The sequence below is a fragment of the Dreissena polymorpha genome, chromosome 4, assembly GCF_020536995.1.
Source record: "Dreissena polymorpha isolate Duluth1 chromosome 4, UMN_Dpol_1.0, whole genome shotgun sequence".
Lineage (NCBI taxonomy): Eukaryota > Metazoa > Mollusca > Bivalvia > Myida > Dreissenidae > Dreissena > Dreissena polymorpha.
Genome location: NC_068358.1, coordinates 71,359,785 through 71,376,756, shown reverse-complemented (window position 1 = coordinate 71,376,756; position 16,972 = coordinate 71,359,785). Strand labels below are relative to the sequence as shown.

The window sequence follows — 16,972 nt, the reverse complement described above, 5'->3', positions numbered from 1 at the left end:
TTCTGGTACGAAGTGGTTCGAGTCAGCACGATTCAATATGGCAGCGCCCATGAACAAATGACAACAAGTTTGACATTGATATGATTATTACATTTTACGAAGCTGTAAATTTATACAATTAAAGGAAATTTAAGGCAGACAACATATCTCTACAATGCCGATAAGAAACCACTTCCCAATATTCCATAAACTAAGTATGAATTGCATGATAATATTGAGTTCTTATTATATACAACCATTGCTGTGGCATACATGCCGTTTTGAAGAAAAAAATATGTGATGTTTTATACCCATATGTTAATTATTTAACAATAAAGTATGTACATAAAAAACAACCACACAACTGCATGGAAGCAACACCATCTGACAAGGCTGCATAATTGTGATTTATAGCATGATACGAATGTCCATTAATTGCCTTAATTTAGCAGGGTAGAAAATATAACTTCCGTTTAAGATCTGCTTTCTGACCGGGTGAATCAAATATGTTGCTACCATCTAGTCCACTGGATGAAATAATGCTTCTTAGATATTTCTTATTATTGTGGAGTATTTGATATGTTTTCCAATGGTTTTGTCTGCAAGACATACAAAGTTTGGATTTCAAACTGCAGTTTTCAAGTAAATCTTCTTGCAAACAAACAAAACTTAAGAATGATTCAGTTAATGTCATAATGATAAAAAAGTTGGTTGCATGATGTTTGCAGCTATATGAATAAAATTTAGGAAAATCTTTGGCACAAATCTAACAGAAATTGTAAATTTTATGAAAAAATACAAGAATGAACAACATTCTTGTTTTTAAATTAAATTTAAAATGAATTATTTCAGTTGGCTTGTGTGTTATAACAAAATATATATGAGTTGTATGATGTTTTATACACAATAGCGTTACAAAATTACCTTAATTACTCTATGTTTTCAGACACTTAAAAATAATAATTTTTTTCGTGCCCGAAAACTTAGATACGAAAAATATTCACAAAATACAGATGTCCGAAAACTTAGAGTCGAATATTGAAGTGTCCGAAAATAGCGTAAATTGTATCAACGACTACCGGAAATAGCACGCGCTTGTAAAATACCATGCCGTATAGTATAAATAACAGTTATAAAAGTTTGCACTGCATTTAAAGTAATTTTAAATGCTTAATTTATTTGACAGAAAGTTACTACAAGGCTGTACTTTGACCAACGAGTTTAAAGATGAGCATGTGATGTACCGATACTCGCTAGTATGAACCTGTAATTAACGCAATTAAAACAAGCAAACTATGAATTCTTTGTTTGTTAATTTTCGATAGTTGTTGTCTAACACCTTCCATTGTTCGTAAAACATGCAATAGGGTGCATCACACTTTGAAGCGTTTAGTATTTGTCACAGTTATTTAACTGAGAATGTGTAGTACCACTGCGGTAGATAATTGAATTGTTAATTGGCATTACCCCTGGTAATTGTCATAACGCTTATTATATCGGGCGAAACCATTGTTTAATACCGGTTTACAAGGTTATTTACCCCATAACGCAAATGTAATGGTTCGTTGCCCTCAGGCATGCACCTGCCATGTTTTATGATGTTAATCTGGTTGTCAAACCCCATGATCGAAGTGTCATTAGATATCGAAAACAGGACCGAAATTTGGCAACATAGCGCTGTAAAATATATTGTCCAAAAACTTAGAGACATTAATTATGGACGAAAACTCGCATGTCCGAAAATTAAGAGTCACGAATAATAATTATTTTTGCTAAAAAATGGGGTCTTCGAAAATTTAGAGTGTCCGAAAACATAGAGTAATTACAATAAGTTAAAAACATTTATTAATAGTTTATTAGTTTGCATCCCTAACATAATGTAGTGTAAACAATTAATAGCAAATGGTTCAGATTAACTCAGGTGGTAGAGCACCATCCATGTGTTCAACCACCTAAATGGAGAACTTTTTCTTCCTGGTTAAATTTAAAGTTGTGAGCAGTAAATTTTAGGAATTCCCCTGGAGTGGGTTTTCAATTGGGGAAAATATTTTGGAGGTGCTCATGGACAGTAACACTTCATTAGCTTGAGCATCTATGACTCTAAAACGTATGGTTACCGGTACTCACAGTTGGCACAAATCGAAGAGTCCCTTCACAATTGTAAAGGCTTAAATATGAAAAAAAAACACCTGTAAATCAAGATTGATAACTTAATAACTTAAGCACATTTGGCATTATGGCATTATATTACCTCCCCCCTATCTTGAGTTTGTTTTGACATCTATGTGTAGGTACCAAGTGTTTCCACCTTGTTTTTCAATCTGATTAATATGATGTTTTCTCAACCTATTTCAATCAGAGAAGAATTTAACTGGTGCGAATAGCAAAAGAGGCATTCGGTTGATATTAATTAAATGTTGTTTACATGAAAATACTGACATTTGAATTGGATCTTGCCAATTAAAAATTATAACTCTGATGGTTAAACATTATAGTAAATATTTTTGACTTCTCAAGATGAAAACATGTATAACTCTAGACATGCAATACCGGTAACTGGAGCATTTTTGTCATCTTGCGACTACAAGTTTAAGAAGTATTACTGTATGTATGATTATTGATGCTTGGTGAAAAATTAGAGGTCATGGGTTCAATCCCTACTGTGGGAGCATTCTTTAGATCTCCCCAAAAGACACCAAGTACTGGTTCTAGGCCTTTGAAACAGACTCGAGATCCTTTCAATAAGTGTGAGGCTTTCCATGCAATCGAGCTAAAAAATAAATAGGTTTAAACTAAACTTACTTAATGAGAGGACTATGACTATTTTATCCGTATTGTGCATTAACCATAACCAAATGTTATATATAAGTTCATTTCTGTAAATATACAAATTAGAACAAGCCTGCAAGCCGTGTACAAGTACATTGTATATTTTTCATAATCTGGTCTTGCTTGTTCTAACTGCAAGTTTCAATATTTGTTAGAATGATTGAATTAACAAAATCTACTGACTGTTCTTTTTATACGCCCGTATAAAATACGGGACGTATTATGTGAAACCCCTTGGCGGGCGGGCGGCGGGCGGGCGGCGGGCGGAAGGCATCACTTTGTCCGGACTCTAATTCAAATTGTATTCATCCGATCTTCACCAAACTTGGTCAGCAGTTGCATCTAGTTGATATCTAGGCCAAGTTCGAATATGGGTCATGCCGGGTCAAAAACTAGGTCATAGGGTCAATAAGTGCATTTTCAAAGGGGCCACTTTGTCCGGACTCTATTTCAAATTGTATTCATCCGATCTTCACCAAACTTGGTCAGCAGTTGCATCTAGTTGATATATAGGCCAAGTTCGAATATGGGTCATGCCGGGTCAAAAACTAGGTCATAGGGTCAATGAGTGCATTTTCAACGGCGCCACTTTGTCCGGACTCTAATTCAAATTGTATTCATCCGATCTTCACCAAACTTGGTCAGTAGTTGCATCTAGTTGATATCTAGGTCAAGTCCGAATATGGGTCATGCTGGGTCAAAAACTAGGTCAAAGGGTCAATTAGTGCATTTTACTTTGTCCGGACTCTAATTCAAATTGTATAAATCTTATCTTCACCAAACTTGGTCAGTAGTTGCATCTAGTTGATATCTAGGCCAAGTTCGAATATGGGTCATGCCAGGTAAAAAACTAGGTCATAGGGTCAATTAGTCCATTTTCAACAGCGCCACTTTGTCCGGACTCTTATTCAAATTGTATTCATCCGATCTTTACCAAACTTGGTCAGTAGTTGCATCTAGTTGATATCTAGGTCAAGTTCGAATATGGGTCATGTCGGGTCAAGAACTAGGTCATAGGGTCAATTAGTGATTTAAATATTATGTTTTAGAGAACAAATGAGACTAAGTGTACACTTATTGATATCAATGCATATATATGAATATATCAGTTATATAAGTTGTTGTTGTTTTTTTTGCTTATTTCCAAAACAAATACATCAATCATCAGTGTATCATCTCCAATGGCACACGAATCGGGCGTATATTGCTCCGTCATGCGGCGCTCTTGTTTTTATATTTGATTTGCACAACTAAATTACCATTAACATTAAATATCTTAAGACTTTAAAACACAGTTTTATGTGAAGTTGGAATAAGAAATCAATTTGGGAATAAATTGTGTTTTTTCAACCGTGCATATTATACAGTTTTACATGTTGTATTTATTTAGTTTGAAATATTATAATTAAAATAGAAAATTGCATATAAAATAGCATCATTTAAATTGTTTTACTACAAAACTGGATTTTTTATTGATTTTTTTTAAATCCTCATAAAATAAAACTGTGTCCATACGGTGCATGAACACAGTTTAAAAATACAGTAAAAAGGATAAATCACTTTTAATAAAAAAGTCATGGAAAATTGCTTATTAAGCTTGAAGTATAGTTTAAATATTACAAAAATAAATTCTTATCATGAAATTAATAGTTTTGTTTGAGAAAATCCCCAAATGATGTTCATTCCCAGTTTGATGTCTTATTCCAAATCACATAATACAGTGTTTTAACTCTTTCAGTGCTGGAACCGAGTTTTGAAGGCCTTTGCAAACAGTTTGGATCCAGATGAGACGCCACAGAACGTGGCGTCTCATCAGGATCCAAACTGTTTGCTATTCTGATAGTATTCTTTGGAAAAAAATGAAGAAAATTCTAATTTTATAAATTCAGCAGACAACATTTTAGCAGATGACAAATTTCCCAGCATGCAAAGGGTTAAGCTTGATTATTTTGAGAGTCACACCACAAGTGTTTGCATGGCGTCTTAATTTTAAGAACTTGTTGGCTAGTAACTCCAGCAAGGCTTATGATCAAAATATAAAACTTTCAAGAAAACATAAGACTTTTTACCAATCAATATACTACATATCATTGATTAGTTTGATTTATTTGTTAACAGGGACAAGACAAGTGAAGACTTACATGGAGTTTGATATTGAACTTAGTGTCAGTGGCCACTAGTATAGTCACTAGTCACAATTATACACCCTACTACATTTGTCAGTAGTAAATGGTTATTTTAATTGGTTATTATAAGTATTGCCTTGAGACTTGTTAATCATTACCAAAACAACCTCATGCGTAAGTGTGATCATGCATTTACCGGTAGTCAGTAAGTGTGATCATGCATTTACCGGTAGTCAGTAAGTGTGATCATGCATTTACCGGTAGTCAGTAAGTGTGATCATGCATTTACCTGTAGTCATAGAAACTAAGAAATGATGATCAAATTTATTGATCGGTTAATACAGAACCACATGAACCTCTTCAATTAATGTATTAAGCAACGATAGTTGAAACTTGTCTTTATTTGCGTAAGAGTTTGTTCAGGAAAAGGAATATATATTGTGTCTAAAATAAATTACATTTGCCAATATTTGAATGTCAGTCAAATATATGAATACTTTCAATCTTAAATTAAATTTCATTGACCATGTTGACGAAGGCTACAAATATGGCACTATTAGAATAATTTTGTGGAATTTCAGATAATTAAAAATATGTTTTCTTTCATTCTTGGAAAATGGGGCTTAATGCACGAGCATTTAATTACATTTTTAGTCAATCCAGTTTAGGCAGAAAGTTTTGCCCCTGATTGGCCTGTGTGGACTAAAAGGCTTATCTGGGAAGACAGCTTTCAAATATGCATGTAACCCTGTTTTCACAGAGTTAGGCACATTACTTAAATAACATTTCATTGGTTATTGTAGAGCAAGCAGCCTACACATACGTTTGGACTGATAAATGTGAAAGATTGCTGCCAAAGCACTACAAGGAACGATGCCTGAACTTCATGATGAAAGACCCGGAGGCTGTGCACTGGATTCCAGATCCAAGGAAATATGAATACAATAAGGATGGACTGTTGTGAGTAGATTAGTTGGTCCAAAAATCTAGGAATGTCATGCATGCTAGCTCAGTTGGTTGATCGATGGACCACACATTTGGGGATCAATAATTCTATGCCCTACCCAGCAACATAACTTGTGTGTTGATTGGTAATGAAATCCATTCTACTGACATCCACCCCTACCTCTGATATACAAAACTGTGTAGAAGCCTGCATCCTATTGTTTGGTAGCATGTATACAATTGTGATGTACCGAAGCTGATACACAATTTTGAGGTAGCCTTTTTTCAACAATTCTTAAAGGCCTTCCAGTAATATACAAAATGTATATAACAAGGAGCGAATAAGACCTTTTCCCTCTGTATCCGCTATACCCACTTTTCCCATTAGTTTGGTCACAAGATTATAGTGGACTTAATATGCCTTTAGAAAAAAATAATGGGATAATAATGTACATATCAAATGTATCCTAAGTAACAGGTTCTGGCAACCTTGATGGTTTCTTTCTTATGGATCATTTTAGTCATCATTTTTAAAGGAAAACCTTTGCACTAATTTTGATACAAATAATGGCATAAATCTTCTAATACACGAACTTTAACTATCACCAGGCTACTGTTTGAAAGTGATTTTTGTTTTCAAAATTATTGGCCCATGGACAACATGTGTAGCAATTTTTTTTCAAATTGTGTTCCAAACAACAACAACAAAAAATGCACAAGTTTTGAACCAAATAACAACATCTATGTGATGGTTTTTCAAAATAAAAATAAAATTTCCATCGAAAATATGTCCTAAATTGCAAAAAATGGCCATGCCTAAATCTGTAGTGACTGATGAATCTAGAGGGATACACTGTGGGCAATCAAGGTCAAAACGTTTGTCTATAACCCTGAATTGGCACTTTTTCATTGAAGGCAAAAGGTTCAGAACCACCCCATCTTGGTGAAGTACCCGGTGCAGTGTAACCAAGGCCTGTGGGGTGGGGAGGGCGTGGTACAGTGCTTCACCAAGCCCATCACGGGCCGCAGGAACAGGGACGATAACATGTGCAGGTGAGCCTGCAGGATGGAAACAAACTTTCAAACATCTACAAATGGACTTTCAAACATTTTGAAAATCACTTTGAAACTTTTGGAAGAGAACTTAAAACTGTCTGAAATTCACTTTGAAATGTTTGGAAAATCTCCTTCAAACTTTCTAAGATTACTTTCACACTTTTTGAAATTTAATTTTTAACAGTTTCAATTTTTTAAATTTTAATTTCAAACTTTTAAACATTTAATTTCAAACTTTTTGAAAATTACATTCAATCTGTGCTATATTCAGTTTCAAATTATGGAAATTTAATTTCAAACTTTGGAAATTAAATTTTAACATATTTTTTAACCTGATTGCATGAAGAACCTTTGGCTGACACTGTCTTGCCTTGGCAACTTGGAAATAATCTGCACTTTGTGTATTTAGAAATATCTTGTGAACGCTCCCTTTATGCTGGTCAAAAGAAGAAGCTGACAGTCTCATGTCAGATACCATATCCACTACACAATTGCAACCTTGTTGTATGAAATCTGCAATGTGCTATGACTTACAGTACTCAAACTGTGGAGCAACAGACCACACAACAAAAACAGTCAAAATACTTGTGACAAGCCTTATTGTTGTGTATTTTTCCAACCAATATAAAGGGTAAACATGTTTTTAAAAAACTTTGTATGTTAGTGATGTTTACAATCTCTTTGTCTCATAATTATAGGCAAAACATGATTTGCTGGTTCAGAACAAATAGATTTATTTGAAATTTTACAATTAACTGATGAGTAGAGCTAGTAGGACATGTACAGTGTTTGTCATGCATTGCTGGCACCGATTCCTATGTCCGTTTTAGTAATAGCTGGCTTAAGTGGCTTATTTTAGCTTGATTGGTCATTGTTGGCTTGGTTACTACTTAAAAATACCCCTAGTACTCTTGAGTATACTACAATGTACCCCAACATAATATACTTTAACATACCTTGCCAATATTAGACTGCACCCGAGTTTTATTCCCATCGAAAAACATCACCAAACAAATTTCTTTTTGAACCAAACTTTTTTCAACATGCTTTTTTGATTTTAATTTTGATAATATGGAGGCTATTTCACAGAATATTGACATAAGTGTAAACATAATTAATTTGAAACAAATGAGCAGACAACAACAAATTTAGCATCAGTTTTCTTTGGTATGTTGCCATACCTGTGGTACATTGTAGTATACTAAAGCGTACACGGGGTTCTTTATAGCAGTACCCTAGCTGACAATGACCAATTTAGCCTTATTTTATGTAGCTAGATTATTGTTTGCAGTTGCATTTATTTCACATATTATGTTATTTTAATTATACCGCCATTACCATTGGTAATAGGGGCTATATAGGAGTCACTTTGTCAGTCTGTCGGTCGGTCTGTCTGTCCCGAAATTTCATCCGATCTTCACCAAACTTGGTCAGAGGTTGTATCTAGATGATGTCTAGGTCAAGTTTGAATATGGGTCATGCCAGGTCAAAAACTAGGTCACGGGGTCAATGAGCGTGTTTTAAACTGAAAGTTTGTCCGGACCATAACTATTTCATTTATCGTTAGATTTTAATATGACTTGGTACATTTGTTCACCATGATGGGACGGTGTGTCGTGTCAAAAAAGTATGTCGATATCTCAAAGGTCAAGGTCACACTTGGAGTTTAAAGGTCAAATGCTTTTCCGGGCCATAACTTTGTCATTTATGGTCAGATTTTAAAATCATTTGGCAAATGTGTTCACCATCATTGGACGGTGTGTCGCGCTAAAGAATTACGTCGATATCTCCAAGGTCAAGGTCACACTTTGAGTTCAACGATCATAAATGAGCTTGTCGGGGCCATAACTATGTCATTCATTGTAAGATTTAAAAATGATTTGGAACATGTGTTCACCATCATTGGACGGTGTGTTGCGCGAAAGAATTTCGTCGATATCTCCAAGGTCAAGGTCACACTCAAAGTTCAAAGGTCAAAAATGTCCATAAATGAGCTTGTGCGAGCCATAACAATGTTGTTCACTGTGAGAACTTAGAATCATTTGGCACATTTGTTCACCATCATTGGACGGTGTGTTGCGCGAAAGAATTACGTCGATATCTCCAAGGTGAAGGTCACATTTTTAGTTCAAAGGTCAAAAATGGCCATAAATGAGCTTGTCTGGGCCATGACTATGTCATTTATTGTAAGATTTAAAAATCATTTGGCACATGTGTTCACCAACATTGAACGGTGTTTCGAGTGAAAGAATTACGTCAATATCTCTAAGGTCAAGGTCACACTTTGAGTTCAAAGGTCAAAAATGGCCATAAATGAGCTTGTCAGGGCCATAACTGTGTAGTTAATTGTGTGATTTTAAAATCATGTGGCTCTTTTGTTCACCATCATTGGACGGTGTGTCGCGCAAAAGAATTACATCTACAGGGAAGGAAACTAACGTTTTACAATTGGTTGCCCACACGGGCAACCATCTTTAGTATTTTGGTTGCCCAGCTAAAAACTAACGAGCCCACAGAGATTTTTTTTGTTGCTTTTATTAGTTACAGCCTTAGCCATTTGTATTGGAAAAATTAGCGCGATAAACCATGAAATTGGGGAAAAAAGCGCGATAAACCATCAAATTGGGAAAAATTAAGCATTATAAATATGATTAAAAGAAACACACTTGTTTTTAAGTGCATGTTCAGGGGGTTTTCAAGCCATTTTGGGAAAAGGAGTCTAGTCAAATAGGTATTTTTTAATCGATAAGTGGCAAATTTGGGAATTATTTATCAACAAAAAGGACTAAATTAAAGTTATATATTTTGCAGGATGTTATAAGAAACTTCTGTCTTAAAAAAAATTAATAAAAAAATGGTTGAAATTTGGCTTTTTTGGGAGGGAAATTTTGGTCAGAGTTTTGGGAAAAAATGTTGATTTTTGTGATTGAGAAGCAGCCAAATTTCGGCTTTAATTTTGAGCAAAAAAAATCACTGGCCCAGTACGATGTACATGTAGGGTCGTGTGTATATAAGAATTTCTATAAATAAAATAAAATATAAGTAAACAACAACTTTGCTAAATTGACAAACTGTCTGTGTATTATGTCATAATATAAGTCTGAGTTAAATCATTTCATTGGCTTTGATAAATGAATTTTATTAAACGTATTATTAACTCACAGTCGCCAATTTCATTAAATGTTTAAATGCACTTAGTCCAAATAATTAGACGTAATCTGTCGATGTAAATCAACCTCATATTTATAGGAGTAAAATGCACTGAATTGTTTCAAGCTTAAAAAGCAAGTTGCCCAGCCGGACTACTAACTTTTGAATTTGAGTTGACCAGGCCAACATGTTCTGGCCCCGGGCTCACGGGCAACCACTAATTTCCATCCCTGGTCTATATCTCCAAGGTCAAGGTCACACTTTGAGTTCAAAGGTCAAAAATGGCCATAAAAATGAGCTTGTCAGGGCCATAACTGTGTCGTTGATTGTGAGATTTTAAAATCATTTGGCTCTTTTGTTCACCATCATTGGACGGTGTGTCTCGCGAAAGGATTACGTCTATATCTCCAAGGTCAAGGTCACACTTTGAGTATAAAGGTCAAAAAATGGCCATAAATGAGCTTGTCCGGGCCATAACTATGTTGTTAATTGTGAGATTTTAAAATCATTTGGCTCTTTTGTTCACCATCATTGGACGGTGTGTGGCGCGAAAGAATTACGTCAATATCTCCAAGGTCAAGGTCACACTTTTAGTTCAAAGGTCAAAAATGGAAATAAATGATCTTGTCTGGGCCATAACTATATGTCATTCATTGTGAGATTTTAAAATGACTCTGTACATTAGTTTTGTTCACAGTTATTGGACGGCATGTCATGTGAAAGAATTCAAGAGTTCAAAGGTCAAAATGGCTATAAATGATAATGGCATAATAATTCTTAAAAATCCCCATAAATTAGATTATCTTGTTTTGTGAAGACAGCATGCAAAATAGTCTGTGTCAATGCGGCACGTGGGGGTATACATCACGTCTGTGACAAAGCTCTAGTTAAATGCTTGGTTTAATTTTGCATTTAAATCATATTTTTTGTTTTGCTCCACTTATCCTTTAAAAAGAGACCCAAGATTGATTGAAGAGTTTGGGCCAAATTGTTGTATTCTAGATATTTGCATGTGTAATTTATTGCCACCTGATATGTTGCAGGATTCCCAAGTTCTATGCTACCTAATATGTTGCAGGATTCCGAAGTTCTATGCTACCTGATATGTTGCAGGAATCACAAGTTCTATGCTACCTGAAATGTTGCAGGATTCCCAAGTTCTATGCTAACTGATATGTTGCAGGATTTCCAAGTTCTCTGCTACCTGATATGTTCCAGGATTCCCAAGTTCTATGCTACCTGATGCCTTGCAGGATTCCCAAGTTCTATGCTTCCTGATATGTTGCAGGATTCCCAAGTTCTATGCGACCTGATATGTTGCAGGATTCCCAAGTTCTATGCTAACTGATATGTCGCAGGATTCCCAAGTTCTATGCTACCTGATATGTTGCAGGATTCCCAAGTTCTATGCTAGCTGATATGTTGCAGGATTCCCAAGTTCTATGCTACCTTATATGTTGCAGAATTCCCAAGTTCTATGCTACCTGATGCCTTGCAGGATTCCCAAGTTCTATGCTTCCTGATATGTTGCAGGATTCCCAAGTTCTATGCTACCTGATATGTTGCAGGATTCCCAAGTTCTATGCTAACTGATATGTTGCAGGATTCCCAAGTTCTATGCTACCTGATATGTTGCAGGATTCCCAAGTTCTATGCTAGCTGATATGTTGCAGGATTCCCAAGTTCTATGCTACCTTATATGTTGCAGAATTCCCAAGTTCTATGCTACCTGATATGTTGCAGGATTCGTAAGTTCTATGCTACCTGATATGTTGCAGGATTCCCAAGTTCTATGCTACCTGATATGTTGCAGGATTCCCAAGTTCTATGCTAGCTGATATGTTGCAGGATTCCCAAGTTCTATGCTACCTTATATGTTGCAGAATTCCCAAGTTCTATGCTACCTGATATGTTGCAGGATTCGTAAGTTCTATGCTACCTGATATGTTGCAGGATTCCCAAGTTCTATGCTACCTGATATGTTGCAGGATTCCCAAGTTCTATGCTACCTGATATGTTGCAGGATTCCCAAGTTCTATGCTAGCTGATATGTTGCAGGATTCCCAAGTTCTATGCTACCTTATATGTTGCAGAATTCCCAAGTTCTATGTTTCCTAATATGTTGCAGGATTCCCAAGTTCTATGCTACCTGATATGTTGCAGGATTCCCAAGTTCTATGCTAACTGATATGTTGCAGGATTCCCAAGTTCTATGCTACCTGATATGTTGCAGGATTCCCAAGTTCTATGCTAGCTGATATGTTGCAGGATTCCCAAGTTCTATGCTACCTTATATGTTGCAGAATTCCCAAGTTCTATGCTACCTGATATGTTGCAGGATTCATAAGTTCTATGCTACCTGATATGTTGCAGGAGTCCCAAGTTCTATGCTACCTGAAATGTTGCAGGATTCCCAAGTTCTATGCTAGCTGATATGTTGCAGGATTCCCAAGTTCTATGCTACCTTATATGTTGCAGAATTCCCAAGTTCTATGCTACCTGATATGTTGCAGGATTCGTAAGTTCTATGCTACCTAATATGTTGCAGGATGCCCAAGTTCTATGCACCTGTTCTGACCGAGAGGAAGTTGTACAGCGAGATCCTTGACAAATGGTTTGAAATCCCGTGCACGAACCGCGCCATGGACCTTATAGACGATGCTTTCGGACTGGATTATTATGTTCTACAGGTATCAAGGGAGCTTTTTATTATTTTTATCCCCCCAGTAGGGTGGCATATAGCAGTTGAACTGTCCGTCAGTCCGTCTGTCTGTCTGTCTAGTCTGTCACTCTGTGCGTCCGTCCGAAAACTTTAACATTTCCCATAACTTTTGCAATATTGAAGATAGCAACTTGATATTTCTAAAAAAAATTAACTTTCTCTTATCATATACATAATTATTGTCTGCATTGTTTACTTGTATTTATGTTTGCATGAACTGTGGAATATTTAAAGATATTAACCTATATCTATATTTATATATGTAGCGGGTGTTGCTTAGAATAGGTGTTACAGAAAATCGCACTCAACTACAGACACACAAACACATGCGCACGCACACACACGCATACGAACACGCACACACACGCATGCACGCTCGCGCACACGCACGCACGTACACACGCACACATACACACACGCGCACACACACGCACATACATTCACACACATGCGCATACACACATATGCACGAACCCGCGCACACACCCCCTTACACGTACATGCACAACACACGCACACTACATACTCGCGCAACATGCGCGCACACACACGCACAAACACACGCGCGCCGAACCACCCCACACAATTCTGTAGTTCTTACTGTTACATTACTACTATTATAAGTTACATACAATCTACGGAGCTTTATATAAACTTTTTATTTTGTGTATTTCCAGTGTATGGAAAAGCGCTTTTTTATGTGGCTCATGAGCTGTGATAGGAGGATATGTATCTATTCCTATATTTATGTATATAGCATGCGGTGCGTAGAATATATGTGTTATAGAAAATACAGAAAATATGTGTTTTATATAATTTGTGTAATTTTCAGTATATTGTATTTGCTCTACAACTCCACATCACTTATGTTGTCAATTAACCTCTTTCCAAATAGGGCAACACATTTTTGTAATCATTTTTGTTAATAAAAATTAAAATATTTATTGAGAGTAAGACGCTCATAATTTTGTTATATGAGTAAAAACACATCTGGTGGTATCTCTAGTTCATTTTGTTTTCGGAACTAGATTAACTGCAGGCCAGATACAGTAAACATGAAAATACTGGAGTTACATTTTATAAGTACAAAATGCTTATAAAACGTTTGCTTATCAAACAAAAACGTGGGAATGTCCGTCAGTCGATCTAAGTAGGTTTCGTTTTTCGCATATTTCAGATCGACAATGCGACGGACATACGAATGTTTTCGTGTATATGTCTTTGATCTTAGCACATATCGTGTAATGTTGATATTTGTTAAACGTTTCGTAGACAACAGTTTATTAAAACGTGTACTGATTGCATTAATTGTGTTTAACAATAAATGAAGATATACATATATAATCAATAGATGATTTTCAAATACAGTAGGTGCATAGGTTCTTTTTAACTGTCGTGAACCTCTTGACAAATAATAGCACAAAATGTTTGTATAAGAATGCATATTTTGTCATTGTAATAGTCATGTTATAGTCATTATTGTAACATAAGGTTATCAATTATTACAACGTTTTTTTACGAAATACAGGTACACACAGTGCAAAACAATAAGACAGAACACATGCATGTATACACACATACACTCACATACACGCTCACAAACACACATGAACATACGCGCGCACTCAACCGCAGACAAACACACACATACACACGCGCACCCGCACACACGCGTTTTACACAACCAGCACACGCACACATACACATACGCGCGCGCTCGTGCGCCCGCACACACACACACGAGCACGCACACACGAATACGTGCACGCACACACGCAGCCGCGCACACACAAACCATACACAAACACGCACACACACGCGCAAACACACACACGCGCGCATTCACACACATAACTGAACCGGCGCGCACACTCCTTTCAACGAACATACACAACACAGGCGCATAACACACGTGGGCAACAAGCGCGCACACACAAACACACACACACACGCACCGAACCACCATCCACACACAATTTAGTAGTTTTTGTATTGGTATATTATTATAATTATAAGTTACCATAAATCTACGGTGTTATATATATATTTTTATACTCAGATCACTATTTCAATTAATTTGTGCATTTCCAGTGTACGGAAGTGCGCTTATGTAGGTCTCTATTGGAGACAAATCGTTTATTGTTGTTTTCTTCTCATTTTTGTGATTATTTCTGTTTGCTTCTTTTTTTTATGGACTATTCAGCTGTTTGTATCCATATTTTTTGTTTTCTTTTTTCGTTTGTATGTAATGATATCTTATGTCTTATACTAGAAACCAACTGGGCATTTTTTAAAATAGGGACCAACTGGACAAGCATACACAAATTATCATTTACATCACCCTCCACTTCTTTAAATGATTAAGATATGTACTTTAAATGTAAAAGGGCTAAATAATAAAGACAAACGCATAAAAATCTTCAAATGGTTAGACGAAAAAAAAAATAGTATAATCCTATTACAAGAAAGTCACTTGACACATACTTTAAGACAAACCTTAAAAGATGAATGGGACGGAGACATCTATCTTAGTGGTCAACATTCTAATAAACAAGGCGTGGCCTTTCTGATAAAAAATAATATTGGGATCACAGTCGATAATTTTAACGAAATAATAATTGGCAGACAAGCGAGTATAGATATCAAAATACACGAAACACAATTAACATTAATCAACGTTTACGGCCCTAACATAGATGATTCCACTTTTTACGAAACACTACAATCCTTTATAAATAATAATCAAGATAAAAACATCATAGTCGGTGGTGATTTCAATACTGTTCTTAACCCATTATTAGATAAAAAGAAGGGCAACCTTTATACTCATCCTAAAAATAGAAACATTTTAAATAACATAATTGAAAACTACAATATGATAGACATCTGGCGTACAATATATCCAAACGAAAGAAAATTCACCTGGCACTCAAACACAAAACCAACAATATTTTGTAGATTAGACTATTTTTTAATATCTGAGTCTCTTTGCAACATTATTGACACATGTAACATAAAACCAGGATTTATGACTGACCACTCTCTAGTTGAACTTAAACTGCATAATATACAACCTGAAAGAGGCCCAGGATACTTTAAAATTAACAACAGCATCTTATTAGATACACAATATCAAACACAAATAAAACAGGAAATATTAAATACAGTTCAAAATAATAAAGATGCAAACCCAAATACCTTATGGGAAGTAATTAAAGGAAATATACGCAACACAACAATTAGATACACATCATTTAAACAAAAAGAAACACACAAACGTGAAACTGAAACCATCAAAACCATTTAAACCCTTGAAAAACAATTGCATCAAACGAACACAAATGATACCACCGACATTGAAAATGAAATAACGTTAAAAAAACAAATATTAGATGAAATTTATCATTCACATCTCAATGGAATAATACTAAGAGCGCGTGCACAGCATGTTGAACACAATGAAAAAAATACAAAATACTTCGCAAACATTGAGAAACGTAGAAGCGAACAAAAAACTGTACACAAATTAGTAGTCAATGGCAAAGATATAACAAACAGAACTCAAATACTAGAAGAACAACGTTTATTTTTCGGAACCCTCTATAAACGAAAAAATGTTGAAAATAACACTCTTTTTAAAAATACACATCACGCTTTAAATCAAGAAGAAAAACTATTGTGTGACGGATTACTAAATGAATATGAATGTGGATTAGCACTAAAAGAAATGCAAAATAACAAAAGTCCAGGATCTGATGGCATCACCATTGAGTTTTATAAAATATTTTGGAATGATATCAAAACACATTTAATTAAATCACTAAACTATTCTTATAATAATGAAAACCTAACTACGCTTCAAAAACAAGGTATAATATCACTCATTCCAAAACCTGGAAAAAACTTAGAATCTTTATCGAGCTGGCGCCCAATTAGTTTACTAAACAATGATTATAAAATTGCAACTAAAAGTATAGCAAACAGAATAAAAAAATATATTACCATCAATCATTTCAAAATCTCAATCTGGTTTCATAAAAGGACGTTACATTGGTGAAAACGTTCGTCTTATCCAAGAATGCATCAACTATTTCAACAATTCAAATGATCCTGGTCTAATATTCTTGGCAGACTTGGAAAAGGCATTCGATTCGCTTGATCATTC

General features: G+C 35.4%; 1 protein-coding gene across 2 annotated transcripts in view; it reads left to right on the top strand.

The window, feature by feature from the left end:
* The first annotated feature begins 5 nt into the window (after positions 1–5).
* LOC127877003 (39S ribosomal protein L28, mitochondrial-like) overlaps positions 6–16,972 on the top strand; it is an 82,130-nt gene continuing 65,163 nt past the window's right edge. Inside the window, exons 1-4 of one of the 2 annotated variants that reach the window (XM_052422575.1) lie at positions 6–194; positions 5,738–5,894; positions 6,795–6,932; positions 12,634–12,775. In XM_052422575.1, coding sequence (XP_052278535.1) covers positions 155–194; positions 5,738–5,894; positions 6,795–6,932; positions 12,634–12,775 — 477 coding nt within the window. In that variant the 5' untranslated portion in view covers positions 6–154. The remainder of the gene's footprint in view (positions 195–5,737; positions 5,895–6,794; positions 6,933–12,633; positions 12,776–16,972) is intronic. The other variant, XM_052422574.1, reaches the window with a different exon arrangement.